Source organism: Sapajus apella, unplaced genomic scaffold (genome assembly GCF_009761245.1).
Source record: "Sapajus apella isolate SASKATOON/1434 unplaced genomic scaffold, GSC_monkey_1.0 scaffold10, whole genome shotgun sequence".
Lineage (NCBI taxonomy): Eukaryota > Metazoa > Chordata > Mammalia > Primates > Cebidae > Sapajus > Sapajus apella.
In genome coordinates this window covers 29,500,188-29,522,280 of record NW_022436950.1, presented here as the reverse complement: position 1 = coordinate 29,522,280, position 22,093 = coordinate 29,500,188, and the positions used below count along the sequence as shown (strand labels likewise).

The window sequence follows — 22,093 nt, the reverse complement described above, 5'->3', positions numbered from 1 at the left end:
TGCTAATTACAGTTATTAAAATTGTATGCCATTTGGTTTTATAAAACCCAATGATACCAGTTCTTTAAATGAACCTGAGGACAATTCAGATTCTACCATGAAAAATTCAAGTGAAATAATTCATTAAAATAGTAGGAGATGGGTCAGAAAGTTATGCAAAGGGCAAACAGGGTCTGGTAGATATGGTTAGAAATTTAATTCTGTTTTAAGGGCATCAGAGTTGTTGATAGGTTTCACCAGAAATGTGATATAAGGTGTGTATTTATGATTTATGCATTTAAAAGATGACTCAATCTATGGGAGTGGAGAGAAAGGTGAAGCAGTTAGGTAGTTACATTAGTCCAGGGAAGAGGGGATGGAGCTATCAAAATTTTATGACATTTTGAAATGTACAGCCCACAGAACTTGCTAATTGATACAATGTGAGGTGAAAGAAAAGGCCAAAGATGTTTTCTCCAATTTAGATGGATTTGTTTCACTTTCATACTAGTTCTTGTTGTCATGGAGATAAAGGCTAAAATTCAATGCTGCACAATCTCAACTGATGTTTTTCATGTGCAATATCAAATATAAGTTCTAACTGCTGTGCCCCTTGTAAATAACCAATGCAGTAATTCTGTACTGTAATTTTTCAGTGCTATAGGATATCTCCAGCTATCCTTTCTGGTAGAACAAGCTCTCAAAATTAAATTTCTTCTGATTAAATTAATTTGGGTTTATTTTGCTGTATCTGTGGGCCAAAAAGTGTCATAAAATTAGGCAAAGAATATTAGTGTGTGACTGAAAAATCTAAGAATTATCTGTTTCATATTTTCTCTACTTCCGAATCTACTTAGACATAAAATTGTAGTCACAGTCATTAAAATTTTAATTATATTCTGTTTCAAATGTATTTCAGATAGATGATAAAGTCTCAATTAAACATAAAAATAATATTGGAAAATAGAGTGTGTGAGTTTTACGCTATAATTAAAATACAGCATTATGGTTCATAGTCTTTGTGGGATTTGTCTAACCGTGCTGCAAGCAATTTCATCCAGATGTGAAATTCCACTCAGATGTGTTCAAGGAGCTCCATGAGGCCTTTACCAGCTGTGTGGTGATAATTTTAGTCTTTCTCCATCACAGCAGTAAATCAGAACATTCACATTGTTCAGCAGGAATACTTCTGACCTCCTTTAAATGGCATTAAAAGTCTACATTTGGCTAACATTTTAGTTATACAAGCTCTGTCACAGTCCCATATTAACTCTCCCATGAATGAGAAACCTGAAATTAACACGCAAACTTTCTGATTCGGACTTTGAAAATATTAATAACTGTGCCTTAAATAATTAATAAGAAATATTGTTCATGTCTTAAGGAGGTACCCTTATAAAGTTGGCCCCTTCCTGGTAATGGACTTTAAGCCCTGAAAACTTACTTTATTCCACCCTTATAAAATCAATGTGTGACAACACCAAATCTTCAAAAGAAAAGGAAGGAGGTGTGTATATGACTATGGGAAATAAGGATGCTGTTGATTTAAGGAAAGATAGGCTTCAAGTTTAAATGCATTTCTTTTACCCTTTTATTTTCCTTACTGATTACTGTTTCTTCCAGAACACTAAAGATGAATAATGCATATTCTTCTTGGTAGGCATAGACTGTAAGGTTGGCTCAGGGAGTTGCACCATTTGGAATCGCATCTCACCCAGCCTTTTGACTGAGAGGAGGATAGTATGAAATCATAGGTGCATTGAAAACGGACCATTTCACACTCATGCTCACCCAAAGCCCCTCAGTGAAAACAGACTGTTTAGTGCCTTTGCTGAGGAGCAGAGTGGAAGCCACTGCTGACTATTGGAGAGAGAAGCACCTTTGGCTCTTATTTCTGAATGAGGTATTCCAAAATGAAGGGATTTATATGACCGTGTACAGAGTCTGTAAGTCCCATTTCAAAAGGAAAGCAAAAACAAATGGTTTGTGGTTCTCCTGAATCAAGGAATCCTGTGATACAAGTGTACTCATAGTTCTAGGTGATGCTACCCCAAGGACACAGTCATGCTTGTGAAACCTGGGCCAGAAAGAGAATAGGTCGTTCCCAGTTCCGATGAGCTTTGTGTCCAAGAAAGAAGCTTCACCAGCCCTTCCTGGTGGTTCCTGCAGGACTGGGGGCTTGGGAGAAGCTCCTTGTCCAGAGGACTCATCCAGGCCAGCAGAGGAGGCTGATCAGGGACAAGTTGGGGAGAGATGGATATAACACTGGCTGGGGAATACTAAGGGGGAAAAAGCCCTATTTTATTCTTTTAATACAGTTCCCAGCAGGAAGATCAGGATAGGAGGTTCTCGCCTGCTCCAGATTAAAGGAACCCGCAGTTTCCAGGTGAAGAAGGGGGGTTCCTTGTCCAGCATTCGCCGGGTCGGCAGCTTAAAGAGCAGCAAGCTATCACGGCAGGACTCAGAGTCTGAGGCTGAGGAGCTGCAGCTGTCCCAGAGCAGGGACACTGTCACTGACCTAGGTAACATAGAGGAGTGGGGTGTGCAGGGACGTGGGGGGTAGGAAGACAGGGCCCAAGTCCCGAAACAGCTGAAGTCCATTTCCTTACACTTAAGTAGATGGAGGGCAGAGCCATAGGGTAGACAACTTATTCAGCCTGAAAACCATACTACCCTTGCTAGATTAAGGCAGCTCAAGCCTTGATGTGCATACAGGTTGCTCAAGCCTTGATGTGCATATAGGTCACCAGAGAGGTTTGTTAAAATGCAGATTCTGATTCAGCAGATCTGGGGTGGGGATCTGAGATTCTACATGTTTAACAAACTTCCTGGTGGAGCCAATGCTGCTGACTCAAGGACCACACTTTGAGGAGCAAGGATGTGGAGTATACATTGGGAAAGAAAGCACTTTAATGACAAGAACAGTTTTTGAAATTCAGGTGTTTGTGTATTCATTCTTTTGATCAGAACCTTCAATGTCAAATGTAGTAATTCCCTTGGGGAGAGCTACTTAATGATTCTCTATATTTTAAAGTCTCTATTTAACAGTATAAACAACCAAAATATCAGAGAGGAAGGTTTGTCTAGACCTGACAATAAGTGGTCTTCAACAAGTCATTTAGCTTTTCAGGGATTTGTTTTCTGTGATTACACAGTGAGAATAATTCTTGCCTACAATGCAGGGATGCTCTAAAGATAAATTAGGAGATGACCATACACCTTAGAATGAACTCAATATACAGTCAAAGCATGAGAGTTATAGATTGTCATTGTAGGATCAAAAGAGATTCCAAAGACCAAAATATGCCGTTCAAAATATGGGTCCTAATTAGCATGTTAATAGACAAGCAAAAGATTAAGTAGGCATGAAAATAGAACTCACCAGCTGCCTAGCATTAAATATTAGGTAAAAGTTGAAGCATTGACTTTGCCATTCGGTCTCTGTGTGAGAGGCAAAATAGAAAGTTCTCCTTACTAGGTAAGTAGTTTCAGAAGTCAGCAATAAGTGTGGATAAATTATCGATCAAGGCTGCTGAAATAAAAGCTGAGTATATTTGATCAAAGAAGGTTTAAAATAGAAAATGCTTCTGTATCCACCCACCCTCGCCTTTGAAAATAGCTAATTTATGCATTACTTAAGATTCAGCTTATTTCTTAAGGAGACATTTTTTTGTCTGAAGCTAGAGCATTATCATCAGTTAATTTGGGGGGAAATTATTGCAGTTAGTTATTTAAATTGATTGATTTATCCTGACCAGTTGAGTCAAAAGAGCCAAGCTGAAGACATTGTTTTGTCATTAAAAAAAGATCCATAAAAGCTTCAGATTTGAGGGGAAAGCTTTGTTGTGTAGTCTTCCAAGTAGGGAATTCTTGAGAGATATCTCCTGTACTTTCCCACAGAGAAGAGTTTGGACCCAAAGGCTGTCCACAGTTGGGCATAATTGCTTCTAAATTCCCTTAGTTTTTCAGATGTACCTGCCCGTCTTTGAAATAGCTCTAGCAGCACTAGAGCACGAGCACTAGCTGCAGTCACAGAACAGAGGCAGCATTCACTGTGAGGCAGGTTAGTTGGAGTCTCTACTTAAATACACCTGCAAGGTCTGGTCAGTCTGGAATGGATTTGGGCACAGTCAATCAATAACTGGCTCATCGCAGCAATTCAAGGACTTGGCTCTGTTCTTTTTTCTGCTCCCATCTCTCAAAATGGAAGCCACCATAACAGAGATCATAAATGTCTTTGAAATTGCCAGTTCAGCTGGTGGTGAAGGGAACAGCTCCATTAATATTCATCCAACAAAGTCAGTGCTATGCCCTGTAACCCACTGGGCCATGGTAGTCTGCCCTAGGATTCAGAAGCATGGTATACCATACCAACATACTCTCCAGGGAGACCGAACACTGAAACTTTTTTTGGTATTTTTCTTTTGAAGAAGGGAGCCCTTGGAGTGCAAGTGAGCCCAGCATTGAGCCCGAGGGAATGAGTAATGCCGGTGTGGAGGAGAATTACCACAGAAACATGTCATGGCTTCATGTAAGTAGGAATCTCAGAAAGAGGCCTGAGATCAATTTCGTTTGGTACTGGGGAAGATCTGAGGAGGGAGGAAAAGAGGTTATACTAAATCATCAATTCAATCTAACCTCCAAGAGAAAGCAGAGGCTTATGTTTTAGCTGAATATCTCAACACTCTCTAGAATTGGTATTCTGCTGGATTGTACTTATCTTAAGCTTAACTAAGACCAAGCTTTTTTGTTATGGCTGGCTTATGGGTCACCATAAGTCAGGGAAAATCATGAGGCCAGGTTGGTGGTCAAGATAGCCTAAGTGACATAGAGTAGGCATCACCATCAGTTTTATACAGCTTACTGTGAATTCTGAGAGTCAAATCATGGTGTTGCTTTTGGGTGTATATTAGATAAAATTTTAAACTAGGGCAAGGACTCTGAGATGGTGAATGTCGTATGTCCAAGGGTGAGCCAGAGGGCACAGGCAGGAAGTTATCCCAAGGAAACTCTGGGCATGGGTTTGACTTCAAGACTTGAGCTGAGCATGAAGAAAGAAGGAGAAAGGTAAGGAAATGTAACCTCAGTTGAACAAGTGGCACGGTATCCCCAGGACCATCACTAGGGCCACCATTCGCCCTGATTTTAATCTGACTTCCTGGGAAGGTCAGATGAGCACTAGCTGGTACATAATGGTCTTCAGATAAATGGTGGTTCTCCTTCACTATGGAAGCAGTCCCCAGAATTGGTTGATTTGAGAATCTCTGAGGCAGCTGTTGTTTTTTTTTTTAAAGTAAACTTCTTAGTAAACTCTAATGTACCCACTGAAAAGCATGCAAAACCTATGTATACAGCTCAATACATTTTTATAAAGTAAATACACCTGCGTAACTGCTGCCAGGTTGAGCAAACATTATCAACACCTAAGAAATCTTACACAGATCCTCTACCTGTCACTACTCTCCCCTGACAGTAACCACCATTTTACCTTCCACCACCATAGATTCATTTTGTCTTTGAAATGCGTGTAATTGGTATCATATTCTATCTGTGTCTGGTTCCTCCAGTTTTGTTGTCCTTCTCCTTCACAACGACCTCATCTATTATTGGCTAGATTCACATCCATTTAGAATCACCCTTTCCATTTTCATTTAAAAAAAAAAACCAAAAACCTTCCAAAGAACCTTAAGTGTAATATATAGATAAATTTAAATGAATCATCTCTTCATGATATTGAATCTTCCAATGTTTAAAATGGTCTATCACTCAACTAGTGTCTGTTTCTCCATTTATTAGAACTTCTTTAAATGTCTTTTAATAATGCCTTTTAGTTTTCTATGTAGCGTTCCACAAATAAACACTCTGGAAGTGTTTGTGTAAAAACAGTGCTATTTCTTCTTTAAATATTTGGAAGAAATCACTGGTCAGGCCTTTTAAACCTAAAAATTTTTTTATGGGAGAGTTTTTAATTACAGATTCAATTTGTGAAATATAGGTAAGGCCATTTAAATTTTGTATTTCTTCTGAGAGCAATTCAGGTAAGTTGATGTTTTTTGCTACGATTTTTTTCATTTAACCTGAATATTCAAATTTATCAGCAAAAAGACTGTTCATGATATTCTTTTAAGATCATTTTAATTTCTGTAGGATCTACCGTGATTTACATTTATTGTTTTTGATATTGGCAGATGTCTTCTCTTCTTTTTTTAATAATGTCTTTCTAAGAGTTTGTCTATTTTATTTTCCTTTTAAAAGAACCAGAACTAGATTTTCATTTTGTCATTTTTAGAATGTTGAAATTTTGTTTTACTTTCTTTATTACTTTCTTCTATTTTCTTTGAGTTTAATTTTTTTTTCTTAACTTCTTGACATGGACACTTAGATGATTGCAACCACTTTGCTAACATATGAATTTAAAACTACAGAGATCATCTAGAAACACTTAGCTGCATAAGGTTTTATATGTGTTCATTATCATTTAATTAAAATATTTTAAAATTTCCATTGTGATGCGTTTATAGTTGATCACAGATTTTTTAAAAACATTCTTTTATTTTTAATTTTTGTGGGTACATAACAGGTGTGTATATTTGTGGGGTATGTGAGGTGTTTTGATACAGGCATGCATTGTGACATAATCACATCATGAAGAATGGGGTATCCGTCTCCTCAAGCATTTATTTATGTTACAGACAATCCAATTACATTCTTTTAGTTATTTTTAAATGTGCAGTTATTATTGACTATTGTCACTCTGTTATGCTATCAAATAGTAAGTCTTACTCATTTTATTTTTTTGTACTCATTAACTTTCCCCACCTCTCTCCCAACCCCCTACTACCCTTCCCAGCCTCTGGTAACCATCCTTCTGCTCTTTATGTCCGTGAGTTCTATTGTTTGATTTTTAGATCCCACAAGTAAGTGAGAACATGTGATGTTTGTCTTTCTGTGTCCTGCTTATTTCACTTAATATAATGATCTCCAGTTCCATCCATGTTGTTGCAAATGACAGGATCTCATTTTTTAATGGCTGATTAGTACTCCATTGTGTACATGTACTGCATTTTCTTTGTCTATGCATCTGTCGATGGACACTTAGGTTGCTTCCAAATATTAGCTATTGTGAACAGTGCCACAACAAACATGGGAGTGCAGATATCTTGATCAAAAGCCCATAGCTGATAACTTCAGTATATGAATCTATTTTCTTTACTCTTCTTGGTCCTGCTTCTAAAATGCCTAGTTATTATATTGACTAAACATGGTGTATTAAAAAATTATAGAGATATAGTGATAGGCACATGTCATTATTTTGTTAAAATTCATAGAATGTACAAAGCAAAGCATGGACCCTAATGTAAACTGTTGTCTTCGGGTGATAATGATATGTCTATATAAGTTCATTGATTGAAATAAATGTACCACTGTGATGCAAGATGTTAATAGTAGGAGAGATTGTCATGTATGCAGACAGTGTATATGTGGGAACTCTGTACTTCCTGCTCAATTGTGATGAGAAGCCAAAACTGCTCTAAAGCATAAAGTTTATTAATTTTAAAAAAAAGCACTGAGGCTCTAGATAATGTTTTCTCTTTCTACAGAGGGTTCACTCTGTCCTTTGGCAGACAACAAAGAAGCAGATCACCTCAGTCCAGTCAAGGACTACACTAACTGGACTTTGACTATTTCTAGCCTGTCCTTCCACACCCCTTACACACACCTTTTAATATGAAGACATCCAAGACTCCCAGTGAGAGTCTGGGGTATGTCACAGGGCCTCTCATTCTTGATGAGTCAGAAACTACAGTTTTTGTTTCCCCATCACAATGAAATTGCCAAAGTCTTTACTCTGTTTGTCAGCTGGTGTCTGCTTGGCTTCTTAGTTACCCAATCATCCAATGCCTAGAAGGGAAAACTGGCACCCAGTATCAATCTGACTTCTTTGGACCTCGTTTCTCTACAGGATCCAAACTTCAGTTTCTCCCTTCTTTGGTAATTTCAAATTCTAATTTTTACCTCCTAGCCCCTATGAGATTGCCTAAGATTCTGCCTAGCTTCTTGGCTGCTTATTCCTAACCAAGATGTAGCAAACGCCTCAAGGAGACATGTGGTGTATCTTCATATTGTCCTACCTCAGTGAATATCCTTTCTCTCTACGTCATCAACTCCTGACTGCCTCACTGTCTTATGCATTTAAATATGTATATTTTAAAACATACATTAAAATATGTATTATGTGTGTATGTCTGTGTGTATACAGGCATACCTCATTTTATTGTACTTCATTTTACTGTGCTTTGTAGATATCGCATTATTTATAGACTATAGGTTTGTGGCAACCCTGCATCGAGCAAGTCTCATGGTGCTGTTTTTCTAATAGCATGTGCTCACTTTGTGTCTCTGTGGCACATTTTGGTAGTTCTCGCAATATTTCAGACTTTTTCATGATCATCATATTTTTTATGGTGATCTGTGATTAGTGATCCTTGATGATATTATTGTCATTGTTTTGGGATACCATGAGCCACACCCATATTGATGTTGAACCTAATCATTAAATGCATGTGTTCTCATGGCTTCATGGACCAGCTGCTTCTTGTCTCTCTCCCTCTTGTAGGGCCTCCCTATTCCCTGAGACACAGCAATATTGAAATTAGGCTGATTAATAAACCTATGATGGCCTCTAAGTGTTCAAGTGAAAGGAAGAGTTGCATGTCTCTTGCTTTAAATCAAATGCTAGAAACGATTAAGCTTAGTGAGGAAGGCATGTTGAAAGCAAAGATGCACTGAAAGTTAGGCCTCTTGGCCAGGCATGGTGGCTCACGCCTGTAATCCCAGCACTTTGGGAGCTGGGGCAGGTGGATCACCTGAGGTCAGGAGTTCGAGACCAGCTTGGCCAACGTGGTGAAACCCCGTCTCTACTAAAAATACAAAAAAAGTTAGCTGGGCGTGGTGATGGGCGCCTGTAATCCCAGCTACTTGGGAGGCTGAGGCAGGAGAAGTGGTTAAACCTGGGAGGCAGAGGTTGCAGTGAGCCAAGATTGCGCCATTGTACTCCAGCCTGGGCAACAGAGTGAGACTCCATCAGAAAGATAGAAAGAAAGGAAAGAAGAAAGGAAGGAAGGAAGGAGGAAGGAAGGAAGGAAGGAAGGAGAGAGAGAGAGAAAGAAAGGAAGAAAGAGAGCGAAAGGAAGGAAGAAGAAAGAAAGGAAAGAAAGAAGGAAGGAAGGAAGGAAAGAAAGAAAGAAAGAAAAAGAAAGAAAGAAAGAAAGAAAGAAAGAGAAAGAAGGAAAGAAGGAAGGAAAGAAAGAAAAGAAAGAAAGAAAGAAAGAAAGAAAGAAAAAGAAAGAAAGAAAGAAAGAAAGAGGGAGGGAGGGAGGGAGGGAGGGAGGAAGGGAGGGAGGGAAGGAGAAAAAGTAAGTTAGGCCTCTTGTACCAGAGAGCCAAGTTGTGATTTCAAAGGAAAAGTTATTGAAGAAAATCAAAAGTGCTACTCCAGTGAACATACAAACAATAAGAAAGTGAAACAGTGTCATTGCTGATATGAAGAAATTTTTATGGTCTGGACAGAAGATCACACTAGCCACAGCATTCTCTTAAACCAAAGCCCAATTCAGAGAAAGGCCTTAACTCTTTCAGTTCTGTGAGGGCTGAGAAAGGTAAAGAAGCTGCAGAAGAAAAGTCTGAAATTAGCAGAGGTTGCTTCATGAGGTTGAAAGAAAGAAGCCATCTCCATAACATAAAAGTGCAAGATGGTGTAGAAGTTGCAGCAAGTTATCCAGAAGATCTAGCCAAGATCATTGATGAAGGTGGCTACACTATAAAACAGATTTTTAATGTTGAAGAGCCTTTTGCTAAAAGAAGATGCCATCTGGAACTTTCATAGCTAGAGAGAAGTCAATACCTGGCATCAAAGCTTAAAAGAACAGGCGATTCTCTTGTTATGGGTTAATGCATCTGGCAGCTCGAAGTTTCAGTCAGTGTTCATTTGCCGTTCTGAAATTCTAGAGTCCTTAAGAATTATGCTAAATTTACTTTTCCTGCACTCTATAAATGGAAAAACAAAGCCTGGATGACAGCCCATCTGTTTCACAGCATGATTTCCTGAGTAGGTTAAGTCCACTGTTGAGACCTACTGTTCAGGAAAAAAGACAGATTTCTTTCAAAAGATGACTGCTTTTTGACAATGTAGCTGGTCACCCAAGAGTTCTGATGGAAATGTGCAAGAAGATTAACGTTGTTTTCTTGCCTGCTAACGCAGCATCCATTCTGCAGCCCAAAGATCAAGGAGTAATTTTGACTTTCAAGCCTTATGATTTAAGAAGTACATTTTGCAAGGATATAGCTGCCACAGATAATGATAGTGATTCCTGTGATGGATCTTGGCAAAGTAAATTGAAATCTTCTAGATGTCATTAAGAACATTTGTGATTCACAAGAGGAGATCAAATATCAACATTAACAGGAGTTTGAATGTAGTTGATGCCAATCCTAATGGATGACTAAGGAATTCAAGACTTCAGTGAAGGAAGTAACTGCAAATAAGGTGGGACTAGCAAGAGGACTAGAATTCGAAATGGAGCCTGAAGATGTTACTAAAGTGCTGCAATCTCATAATAAAACTTGAGTGGATGAGGAAATGCCTCTTATGGGCCTGAGCAAAGAAAGTGATTTCTTGAGATGGAATCTACTCCTGGTGAAGATGTTATGAACATTATTGTGATGACAACAGAGAATTTAGAATATTACATAAGCTAAGTTAATAAAGCAGCAACAGGGTTTTAGAGGGTTGATCGTAATTTTGAAAGAAGTTCTACTGTGAGTAAAATGCTATCAAACAGTATCACATGCTAGCGGAAAACCTTTCATGAAAAGAACAGTCAATTAATGGGCCAAATTTCTTTCTTGTCTTATTTTAAGAAATTACCACAGCCATCCCAACCTTCAGCAACCACTTCTCTCTCTCGTCAGTCAGCAGCCATTAACATCAAGACCCTCCACAGACAAAAAAATTATAACTGCCATAGGCTCATGATTGTTAGCATATTTTAGCAATAAAGCATTTTTAATTAAGGTATGTACATTGGTTTTTTAGACATGATGCTATTGCACACTTAATAAACTATTGTATGGTTATAAACAAGACTTTTATATGCACTGGGAAATAGAAAAATTTGTGTAACTCGAGTGCAACATTTGCTTTATTGTGGTGGTCTGGAACTGAACTCACAATATCTCCAAGGTATGCCTGTCTGTACGTGTGTGTGTTTGTGTGTGTGTGTGTGTGTAGTCATCCCTTGGTATCCATGGGGATTGGTTCCAGAGCCTCCCATGAATACCAGGATACACAGATGAGAAAGCCCTTGATGTGAAATGGTATAGTATTTGCATATAACCTATGCACATCCTCCCACATACTCCATGTCATCTCCAGATTATTTATAATACCTAATACAATGTAAATGCCATATAAGTAGTTATTATACTATATTGATAATGACCACCCCCAAAATGGCTGTGCATATTTAGTAAAAATACAATTTTGGGGGGATATTTTGGAATATTTTTAATCTGCAGTTGGTTGAACCTACATTACAGAACCTATGGATGTGGAGAGCTGACTCATGTGTGTGTGTGTGTGTGTGTGTGTGTGTGTGTGTGTGTGTGTGTGTAGTATTTTACTTACTGATTCTTCAACAGTAGCTCTAAGATATTTTATCATGGTTAGAGGGGGAATGCATTAATTTTCTAGTGCTGCATACAAATTATCACAAACTTAGTGGCTGAATACGCATTCATTATCTTATAGTTTTTATGGGTTAGGAATTATGGCACAGCTTAACTAGGTCCTCTGCTTCCGGATGTGTCACAAGGCTACAATCAACATATTGGCCTTGACCACATCATCTTGTTTTGTGCTCTGTGTTCAATATGACACGTAGTCCCTCACAGGTTAGTTGTCAAGGTGGGAACTGTTATACTTTCATGAAGGATGGAAGCGTTCAGAAGACTCTACACACATTTGACTGAGCTTGTGGCTCTGCCTATATTATTGCCTTTTAAGAAAACTCCTTTAAGTTCCAAATGCAAGGTCCTTTATTCCTTTTCTTAAAATAATCATATCCTATAAGTCAACTGAATTCCTTTCTGTCATTTTAGTGGGAGAATTCTAGGAGATAGGAGGATTTGATTTGGATTTAGCTACAAGAGAAGAGCTAGAATGTCCTAAAAGCCAGAGGAAAAATGCCACCTTGCAGAGAGTGGCAATGAGACTACAGTATGCACCAAAAGTAAAATAAATTTAAAAAAAAAAAGAATAGAAAATGTGTCAATGGAATAAATCAACACACGTATTATCATCTGAATTGTGACAAAAGTCTCAGTGTAGAAATGATGCCCTTTTTAATAAATTATGCTGGAATAATTATATCTGTAAAAAAAAAATCAAGTTTGACCACCCCACCTTATACCACACATAAAAATTTATTTAAAAAAAAAAAAGAACAAGTTTATTGGCCAAAGGGGAAGAAGTAGAAATGTTTTCAAGCCTCACATTGGTGTCCTGGCATTAAAGGTACCCCACAGCTGTCAAAGGCCAGTCAGATCCTCTGGGACAGAAGTCTATGCCCTTCCATCTGGTTCCTTCCCCAACATCAGAGCTAGGAAAAAAAATTTAGTTTTAAGTTCAGAATCTCCATTTGAGAATATTTGGAAACCATACACTCCACAATAATTGTTTTAAGTTTTTGAAGACCTGTTAACCTTTTAATGTTTCAAAGATATCCTTCTATCAAGTATGACTGGAGGGAGAACAAAAGGCCAAGTGGATAACGAACCCTTTGTTCTCCTGTGGGAATTATTGGATCACTGCGATTTCAAGACACATCCAAGGAAATTGACATTCTGACTTCTCATCTTCCACCCCACAGATATGTTCAGTTTGTCTGTACCCTGGTTGCCTGGCCGAGTCTCAGGAATATTTGTATTCCAGGTCATGATCTTGCTGTGCAATCAGCAGAGTTTCATCTGCACTCATGTTGACTACTGCCATCCTCACTGCTACCTGCATCACAGCCGCTCTTGTGCCCGACTTGTCAGAGCTATCAAACTGCTCTATGGAGACAGTGTGGACTCCCTGCGGGAAAGCAGCAACATCAGCAACGTGGCTCTCCGGGGCAAGAAACAGAAAGAAGTAAGTAAACGACCACTGGATAATATGCCAGTACTAAGGAACATGATGTCTAACAATTTTTTCTCTGGAAATAGAAATTTTCAGCTAAACACAATTGTTACAGTCAGATCTGTGTGCATCTAAACAAAAGCAGAAGAGGTGTGCAAGAAAGACAAATGTTTTGTCTTCTTGTCCATGAATAAACATGAAATCTTTCCTTGGGTTTTGTCTTATTCTGTAAATAAATATGAATGCATAAGGATGATGATAAGTTATTGTGGTAAGCAGAATAATGCCTCCCCTACAAACATTATTTACCTCCTAATCTCTGGAAATGTGAATATCTTCACATGGCAGAAGAGATTTTGCAGATGTGATTAGATATTTTGCAATGGGGAGTGTGTCCTAAATTATCCATTTGTGCTCAGTGTCATCATAACGGTCCTTATAAGTGAAAAAAGGAGTCAGGAGGGTCAGAGGCAGAGAAGAAAATGTCGGGAGAAAAGCAGACGTCAGAGTGATGTGGGGCCATGAACCAAGGAATGCTGGCAGCCTCTAGAAGTTAGAAAAGACAAGGAAATGGATTATCTCCTAGAGCTTCAGAAGCTTTCAGAGCCACAGCCCTGACAATTTTTTTAGACTTCTCACCTCCAGAACTGTAAGATAAAAAATTTGTGCCATTTTAAGCTATGAAGGTTGTGGTCACTTGTTATAGCAGCAACAGGAAACTAATACATTTATGTACTAAAAATTATGCATAAATGACCCCACTGTTCACAGCCAAGTAAAAGAGTAATCTAGATCAAATCAGACTAAAGGAAATTCCTTCAAGAAACTATTACATTTTTCAAGCATTCAGCTGTCCTTTTCTGAAAACTACCCTGAGCAGCTGAGCTGGCAGATGATGAAGCCAGTGACCAAGTCTGCTGTGCTCCTGCCAGAGAAGCCCTGAATTTTCCACCTGCCCCTGAACAGGCATCACAGTCAAGATGCGTGACTGAATGTTGTAGCTGCTCCTGCAGCTGCTTTTCCCAAGTGGTTTTGCAAAGAGATTTTTATGTAACACCTATTCATTTCAACAGGCATTTATTATGTGCCCTCTGTTGGCACAAGATTGGGCCAGATATTCTGTTAAGAAAAAAAAAAAAACAGAAGCAGAGAGTCTTTCTAAGGAATTTGCAAACCAGGTTTCAGCTAGGGAGGGGATAATCAATAATATATGCATCAAACAATGAGAAAATATGAGCAATAACAACAAAAATGCACAGTTGTGTCTTGTAGCAATTTGTGATACCTTAGTGCTCACAAAGGGATTTTTTTAATTACAACTTTTTTCTTATGAAAGCAATACATGTTCAATGAAGAAATTTTTAATAATACAAAACATTCTTTAAAAATTACATATCTGATATATCTCCTAAGTGTGTAAGTTCACTCTATGGGGTATGATCTTTTAGTATTTTTTCTAAATGTATAGGGTGTAAGATAGGTACATTTCATTAACAAGTGCTTTTTTACTCTTAAAAACCATTGGAAGTTTTATTTTTCTCGCCATTTTACATGTTTTTCACCTGTGGAGGCTCAGAAAGTTGGGATTATCCACAGTTCATATCTATAACATATTCAGCTAGACTTCAACCTTAGAAATATGGAACATCAGAGTCAGGGCTTTTTAAACTAGACTCTATTGCATTTCATGTTATTCAAATCATACAAGTTCTGAGGGGAATGAAGGTGGAGAATGGGCCAATGGGGGGTACAAATAAACTGCTAAATAATGACATAAAAAGAAAAAAAAGTAAATATGTTTGTGTGTGTATACATGTATATATCTATATACATCGTATATATATTTCAAACATAAATGACACTGCATTTAAAGAAAATTTATTTTTATTTATGTAAATTCTTTCTTCCTATAAAAACTCCATTAGTTTTAGGTTAAAACCATATATGCTGAAAGTTTAAAAAATAAATGAGTCTAAATTATTGATCATTGTTCCCCATACATGCTTCAGGATTTCTTACTGCTGTATTTTTGCTGGAACTATACCTTCATCCCTAATCTAACATAGCCCAACCCAAACATTCTTTAAGATCCAACTCGAATGCCATCTCCTCCATTAAACCTTTTTTTGATTCCTCAAGTGTTAAGCACAGGGCATACTGCAGATAAACACTAAATGTTATTTTTCTTGCTTCCTCCTTCAACTAAATTATAATAGTGTTTAACTCATGTTTTCTCATTCTTCTTTCAATCATCCATCCAGCCAGCCAGCCAGCCATTCATCTATTCAACAAACTTTTAAAGAACCTGTAGACCATGCTGAGCTCATACTTTGCACTGAGTACAATAATGGGAAAAAATAATAACAATACAGTTTGTACCCTCATATAGTACACATAATCTAGTCTAAGACAGACATTGATCAAATACACCTCCCAAATTAATGTAAAATCGCAACAGCAATAAGTGCAATGAAGGAGAGCTACACTGCTGAGAGAGCTTATAAATGAGGCTTTGGCCTTGTAGGGGGAAATACAAGACAGCCTTCCCAATAAAGTGACAGGTGAGCTTTGACTAAAGGATGCACAGATGTTAATTGGATACAGAATTTTCCAACCAGAGAGAAGAGGTGAGTATGAAGGGCCATAGCTGGAGTACAGAGGACTGTGGTGCATGATGATGCTGCATAGGCAGCTTGAGACCAGACCATGTGGGACCATGGGAAGGCTTTCATTTTATCCTGCAAGCAGTGGCATGTTCTGCCACTTAGCTATAAACTTTTTGAGAACCGAGGAAATCTTTCACATTTTGTATCCTGCGTGATAACCTAGCAGAGTACTCACTTATATAATAGTAGAGCAGTCATTGAGTGGGTGAGTAGAGTTATAGCCCTAGGATGCTTCATGAGTGCCCTCCACTCTGCCTCATCAGACCACTGGCCTGAAGCAGTAGAAAAGTCCTAGCCACCTTCTGCTACTGCTTACATTTCTGAAAAGGAAAGGGAAAGCATGAATAAGTGGCTTCTAACTTTTAACACATGAAATTAGTCATTCAGGTAGAGAGCTGAAACGATGAATTGACTCCTCTATGATACACATTTTATTTCCAAAATGCTAGCCTCCTCCACAAGCTCTTTTCTTTCTCTCATGATACTTTTCATTTGCCTGTTGTGAATCTGTCAGATAAATGAACAATGCCCACATTTCCAGATGAAAAATGAAAACAGAGTAGGCAATAAAGCAAGATTAAAAGCTGTATTCTGATTAGAAGCGTGTCTTATGAGCAATTGGTATTTCATTCCTGTTTTCTTTTTAATTGGTTTTTTATGGCAGAGTATATTTGTGGCAGCTAGTACATTTTGTAACCCATCTAATTCTGATCAATCTGCTAATCTACATTTCAATGTTCAGGGACTCACTGTACAATCTGTTAGTCTATTTTAGTGTACTTCCAAACTTGAGGGTTTTTGAAAAATAAACTGTCATTCTACAAGTATATATCACCTTTACCAAAGAATTCTGAGATTTTTCCTTTATGTCTGTACTTTGTTCAAAGCTATGTTATAAATAAATGTTTAATTAATGCTTGCTAATTTTAAAAAGGAGTAGATTAGATTTTTCCTCTTTCAACAAAAAAGGAGAGGGGAACAAATTGTGATACATGTCCCCAAAAAGAAAGAATACAGTATAGGCAAATTCCAGTGCAAATGTCAAGAGCTCAGCTGACTTCCTGCAGAACCAACATTTTCCCTAAAGCTATCTATGGACAACATTATTGTAAGGCCAAGACCAGGTTGTGGATCTTAATTTCATGGACCCTGATGACTGCCCACTGTAACATACATAATTCATGTGTCAAACGTGTATGAGGCACAAAGAATATAGGTTACCTTTTGAGAAATACTGCATTTCTGTTGACATAACCTTCTTCCCAGAAACATGAGGAAATCCCTTTCTCAGAGAGCCCAGTAGGCTGACTTCAACATCCCCAAGTTTTAACACCTTGTTTTAATGTTACAATTCTTTTAGAATTAAAAGAAACATATAAATACTTTGTTATTTCTACACTGAGTCTTCCTTCATGCATGCATTTCCTTTTCTATTTATCTTGACTTTTCCTTTGTTTACTTGTTTGTCATCTGCCTTTCCTACACTTTTCTAGGAGGGCATGCACCTGCTCCAGAAGTTAGTTCAGTTCCTGGCATGTGTTTAACTCAAAAAATATTCTTGAATTATTCAATGAATAAACAAAAATTTATTTAAAACCATTATTATTCCTCTCTAGTCAATAATCTTTTGTTGTAAGGAAGAAAAGATTGAACTTGTTTAAACAATTAGGGATATTCTTCAAATAATATGGTAGAATCTCAGAAAACTAGGGACAGTAAAAGAAACGGCTAAGCCTCAATGGAATGAGAACCAAAGCTGCTGTTCGTTTCAGGATGAACATAGTCTTTCATCTCTGCTTCTTTCTGCATCATCTCCATCTGCACAAACATTCTATGCCCTGGCCAGCTCCTGTTGCTATATTCATCTGTTACATAGACTGAAAATTTCAGGATGGCATCATTATTTTTCCACACAGCAACCATCACTAAACGATTCAGACTCTGTTTCTCTTAATTCCCTAAGACAGGAATTTGAGGGGGCCATTTTCTCCTCTTTTGGCCCAAGCACCACAAGTGGTACACCCTTAGCCAATCAAAAACCTGGTTTTGCATTGCTAATGTACTCAAAAGTGGTCAGGAGAGGAGTCATGGAGTCAACTAGGATGGATTTTTCTAAGACATATACAAAGGTAAAAATAACATTGGTCTAAGTTCTACACGATCTCATAGCAAGGATTCCCAAGTATCCCTGGCAGAGCATGAGGCTGCATAACTGCCTCCCATTGAAAACAGCTCTTTTTGGTAGAACCACCTCAACAATGACTGTGTAGAGGAATTTATCACTAATTTATCAATACCAAAGGACAGAATTTATCACTCATCTCTATTTATTACTAATAGAGGCATCTACTAGTGGTCCTTTGAAGAGTTAGAGATTTCCCTTGACTGCAAGATGCACACAGTGGTCGAAATTACACATCAAGCAGGGACCTGTAGAGAAACTCAAGACTAGCAATCCAAGACCAAAGGACAGAATTTATCACTAATGTTTCCAGAATTTATCACTATTCTGTCCCTTGGCCTTGAGTTGCTAGTCTTGAGTTTCTCTGCAAGTCACTGCTTGATATGTAATTTCAGCCACTATGTGCATCTTGTAGTCCAGTGAAATCTCTAACTCTTCAGAGGACCACTAACAGATGCCTTTGGAACTTGTCTCCTACTCGTTCCAACAGTCCGAGTTAAGAGTCACACCAGTAAAAGGACTTTAGGACCTTTACAGAGTCACCCAAGTGCCCATCACACATATGCCCATCTCTGTGATCTCTATCTTCCTATCAAGTCATTCAAAAAGAGTTACTAGCTTATCACCTTGATGTGAAAACCCTTCCAACTTCCTTCCTTTTCCACTAAAACAAGCACCCTAAGTATCATGAGGCTACCAGATTGCACCATACTTCCTAAAGCAACATGGTAGGATATTAAATATATGAGGAGCTTGACTTATACTTTCTGTTCCCGGTAGGCAGAAACACAGAGTATCAGGGAAAAATATAAATGTTCTTTTTTTTTTTTTTTTTTTTGTGTGTGTGTGTGTGTGCGCGCACGTGCGCGCTGAGTATTTTCCTGTATCTTGCCTGGTTAAAATTTCCATAATTTAATTAAGAAGTGTTGTTCAAAAGAATCCCCAGAGACAAAATGTCCAACCAAAAGAGAAAGTAGTAAAATATTAGCAAAATTTAAGAATTATATTTTAAAATAATTGTAATGGGAAAATGCTCATTATAAAATCATAGTGAAATGAATCATTTAAAATTGTGTGCCATACATGACATTATCACAGTTGTGCTAAGATGCATGTGGGGGAAAGGTTGAAAAGAACCTAATAATGGCTACCATTGGGTTGGGGATTGTAGTAGCCTGTTCTCGTGCTGCTATGAAGAAATACCCTAGACTTGGTAATTTATAAAGGAAAGAGGCTTAATTGGCTCACAGTTTCTCATAACTGGGAAGGCCTCAGAAAACTTACAATCATGGTGGAAGGCAGCTCTTCACAGGGTGGCAGGAGAGAGAATGAGTGTAAGTGGGTGGGGGGGGGTGTGGAGGGGAATGCCAGAAGCTTATAAAATCATCAGCTCTCGTGAGATGTACTCATTATCATGAGAACAGCATGGAGGAAGCTGCCCCCATGATACAATCACTTCTCACTGGGTTTCTCCTATGACACATGGGGATTATGGGAATGGATGAGATTTGGGTGGGGACACAGCTAAACCGTATCAGGAATTACTGAGATTTTTGTTTTCTTCAGAGTTTTTCTTTTCCAGATATGCTCTAATATACATTCATTATTTTATAAATATAAAGAATAAAACAGAAAGATGCCAGTTTTTAGTATCTTGACTCTTTTGCAAGGGTCAGTACACCCCTACATTTACATGACAAGCTATTGCTATATATGATTTTAGAACAGTTTTCAAATTATATAAAATTAGCATACAATTTATGCTGTATATTGCTTTCACAGTCACGGGGGGGAAAAGCAACACAATAGTTATCTCCCCAAATAATATGTGTCCCCAGGTATGCACCTCCATGATTTTTTTCTTTAGAAAGCACAGCAAGAACCCTAATTCACTTGTTTTCAAGGAGGTTCATTTTAAAAGTTGGTTTTATACTTGTCATATAATAGATGCATTTTCTTGGGTCTTTTTGTCACAGTTTTGAAAGACTTTCTTGGAACATCCATGCATGCACTTTTAGAATTGCCTTTTCTTTTAAAATATATTTATTCATAACACTATGAAGCTCTGTTCAAAAATTCTTAAGAAGTTCAGTTTTTTTTTCTCCCTTGACTAGAGTGAGAAAGTGTTTCATTGACATGGCACTGGAAAAACAAATGAGCATTTATTCTGTGTGAGAAGAATGATTCCCTCTTTTCACAGCCTGGAGTGCAAAAAGAGGAAGAATCAGGACTCCGGATAAGCAAGCCTTCCTTCGTTAGGTTCAATCCTTCTCCCAGCTGCACTGTTCAGTCCATCCCTTGGCATTTAAGGGGTTAGAGGAAGAAATGGTATTATCTGTGCTTATGTAGATGAATCACCTGGTTGAGGAGACAATTTTTAAGAAGAGCTACTGCCTCTTATAGAAGAGTATGGTTTTTGAAAAGAAATCACTTTACCTGTACAACTCATTCCTTGATAATGGATACTATAAACTCATACTTCCTTGATGAGTCCTGTATTTGACCTTTAACTTTCTAATGCTTCGCTATGAAATGTCTTCTCTCCTTTATGACCAAGTCATTCAACTTGCAGCATCCAACCCTACAAAGGGACTATTGGATAGAATGGATTTTATTTGACTTAATATTTTAAAAGATTTGTGTGTTTTAACTGCTTGATGAAATATAATTAACCCTGAAATGGAAGTGGAGAGATCCTTGTCCTTTCCTTTTTCTGCTAATAACTAGCTTTGCAACTCAACCAAGTCCCTCCACCTCTCCCAATGCCAGTTTCTTCAAAGGCCAAAGAGGAGCTCATTACTAAATATCTCTAAGCTATTTTTTATTACAGAATTGACTGCTTTTATAAATTTTAGAAAACGTGGACCCACAAAAAGACCTTTAATTATCCCTTCCACTAGAAGATGGTTGCCTGGAGAATTGGGGGACATGATGGCACACCACTTTTTAGAAAGCACACCACTGTTCATTACATATCCCTGTTCTTTTCAGTGCTCAGATAAGTCATGCCTGAGGACACCTTCTCTAAAGAAGAGAGTTTCAGATGCCAATCTGGAAGGAAAAAAAGATTCTGGAATGCTGAAGTACATCAGACTTCAGGTATTGGCAGCCAGATCAGAAAGATTCACGGAGCTTTAACAGGGAGGGGACTCCAGACAACTTATTTACTAATGTTTGGGACATACAGTGTCAGTTGGCACAGTGTTGGCATAAAGCTCCTTCAGTTGGGGAACAAGAGTGCCACCAAGTGTGCAAGGAAAAAAAAATCCCTTCTTGCTAGATAGCCAGCTTCCACAAACAAGGCTTGGGAACTTTGGTTCAAACCACAGCTCCCCACGCTGTCCTCACTGCAGGGGAGCTAACTTCCCACGTGTGTAAGGGCAACGCTATGGGTTTTGGAATGAGACTGTCTGGATTCATATCCGATGTCTGCTGCTCTGGCTCTGGGACCTTGGGAAAGTTACTTAATTTCTCCTGGTCTTGGTCACCTCATTTATAAAATGGGGACTATAACACTAGACCTGTCCCAAGGGATAATTGCATGGATCAAATAAAATGGTGCATGTACCTACTTATCCAGTGCTTGACACATTGTTATATTGCTATTACAACATAAGCTCTAAATCATAATCTTCCCCCAAAAAAATATTGTTTATATTTTTCTGGAATTTGAAATGATGATGACTTGTCTAGAATCTACATTTGTCACCTAAATTATGAGAAATAATGTATTAAATAGGATTTTGTAGGCTAATCTGGGGCAATAACCACAATATATTATGTATTTCGAAGGAAGTGCCATATATGGTCACATTGGCTCAGTTAACTTTCTTTTCTTCTTTTTTTTTTGGAGACGGAGTTTCACTCTTGTTACCCAGGCTGGAGTGCAATGGCGTGATCTCTGCTCACCGCAACCTCCGCCTCCTGGGTTCAGGCAATTCTCCCGCCTCAGCCTCCTGGGTAGCTGGGACTACAGGCATGCACCACCATGCCCAGCTAATTTTTTGTAGTTTTAGTAGAGATGGGGTTTCACCATGTTGACCCAGATGGTCTCGATCTCTTGACCTCATGATACACCCGCCTCGG

General features: G+C 38.2%; 1 protein-coding gene across 13 annotated transcripts in view; it reads left to right on the top strand.

Annotated features, from left to right (window-relative positions):
- The window catches only part of UNC80 (unc-80 homolog, NALCN channel complex subunit), a 225,223-nt gene that overhangs the window by 117,467 nt on the left and 85,663 nt on the right, over positions 1-22,093 (top strand). For 10 of the 13 annotated variants that reach the window (XM_032278347.1, XM_032278345.1, XM_032278344.1 and 7 more), the window contains exons 27-30: positions 2,298-2,501; positions 4,410-4,510; positions 12,971-13,171; positions 20,999-21,106. In XM_032278347.1, the coding sequence (XP_032134238.1) occupies positions 2,298-2,501; positions 4,410-4,510; positions 12,971-13,171; positions 20,999-21,106 (614 nt within the window). The remainder of the gene's footprint in view (positions 1-2,297; positions 2,502-4,409; positions 4,511-12,970; positions 13,172-20,998; positions 21,107-22,093) is intronic. The other 3 variants (XM_032278352.1, XM_032278353.1, XM_032278354.1) reach the window with 1 other exon arrangement.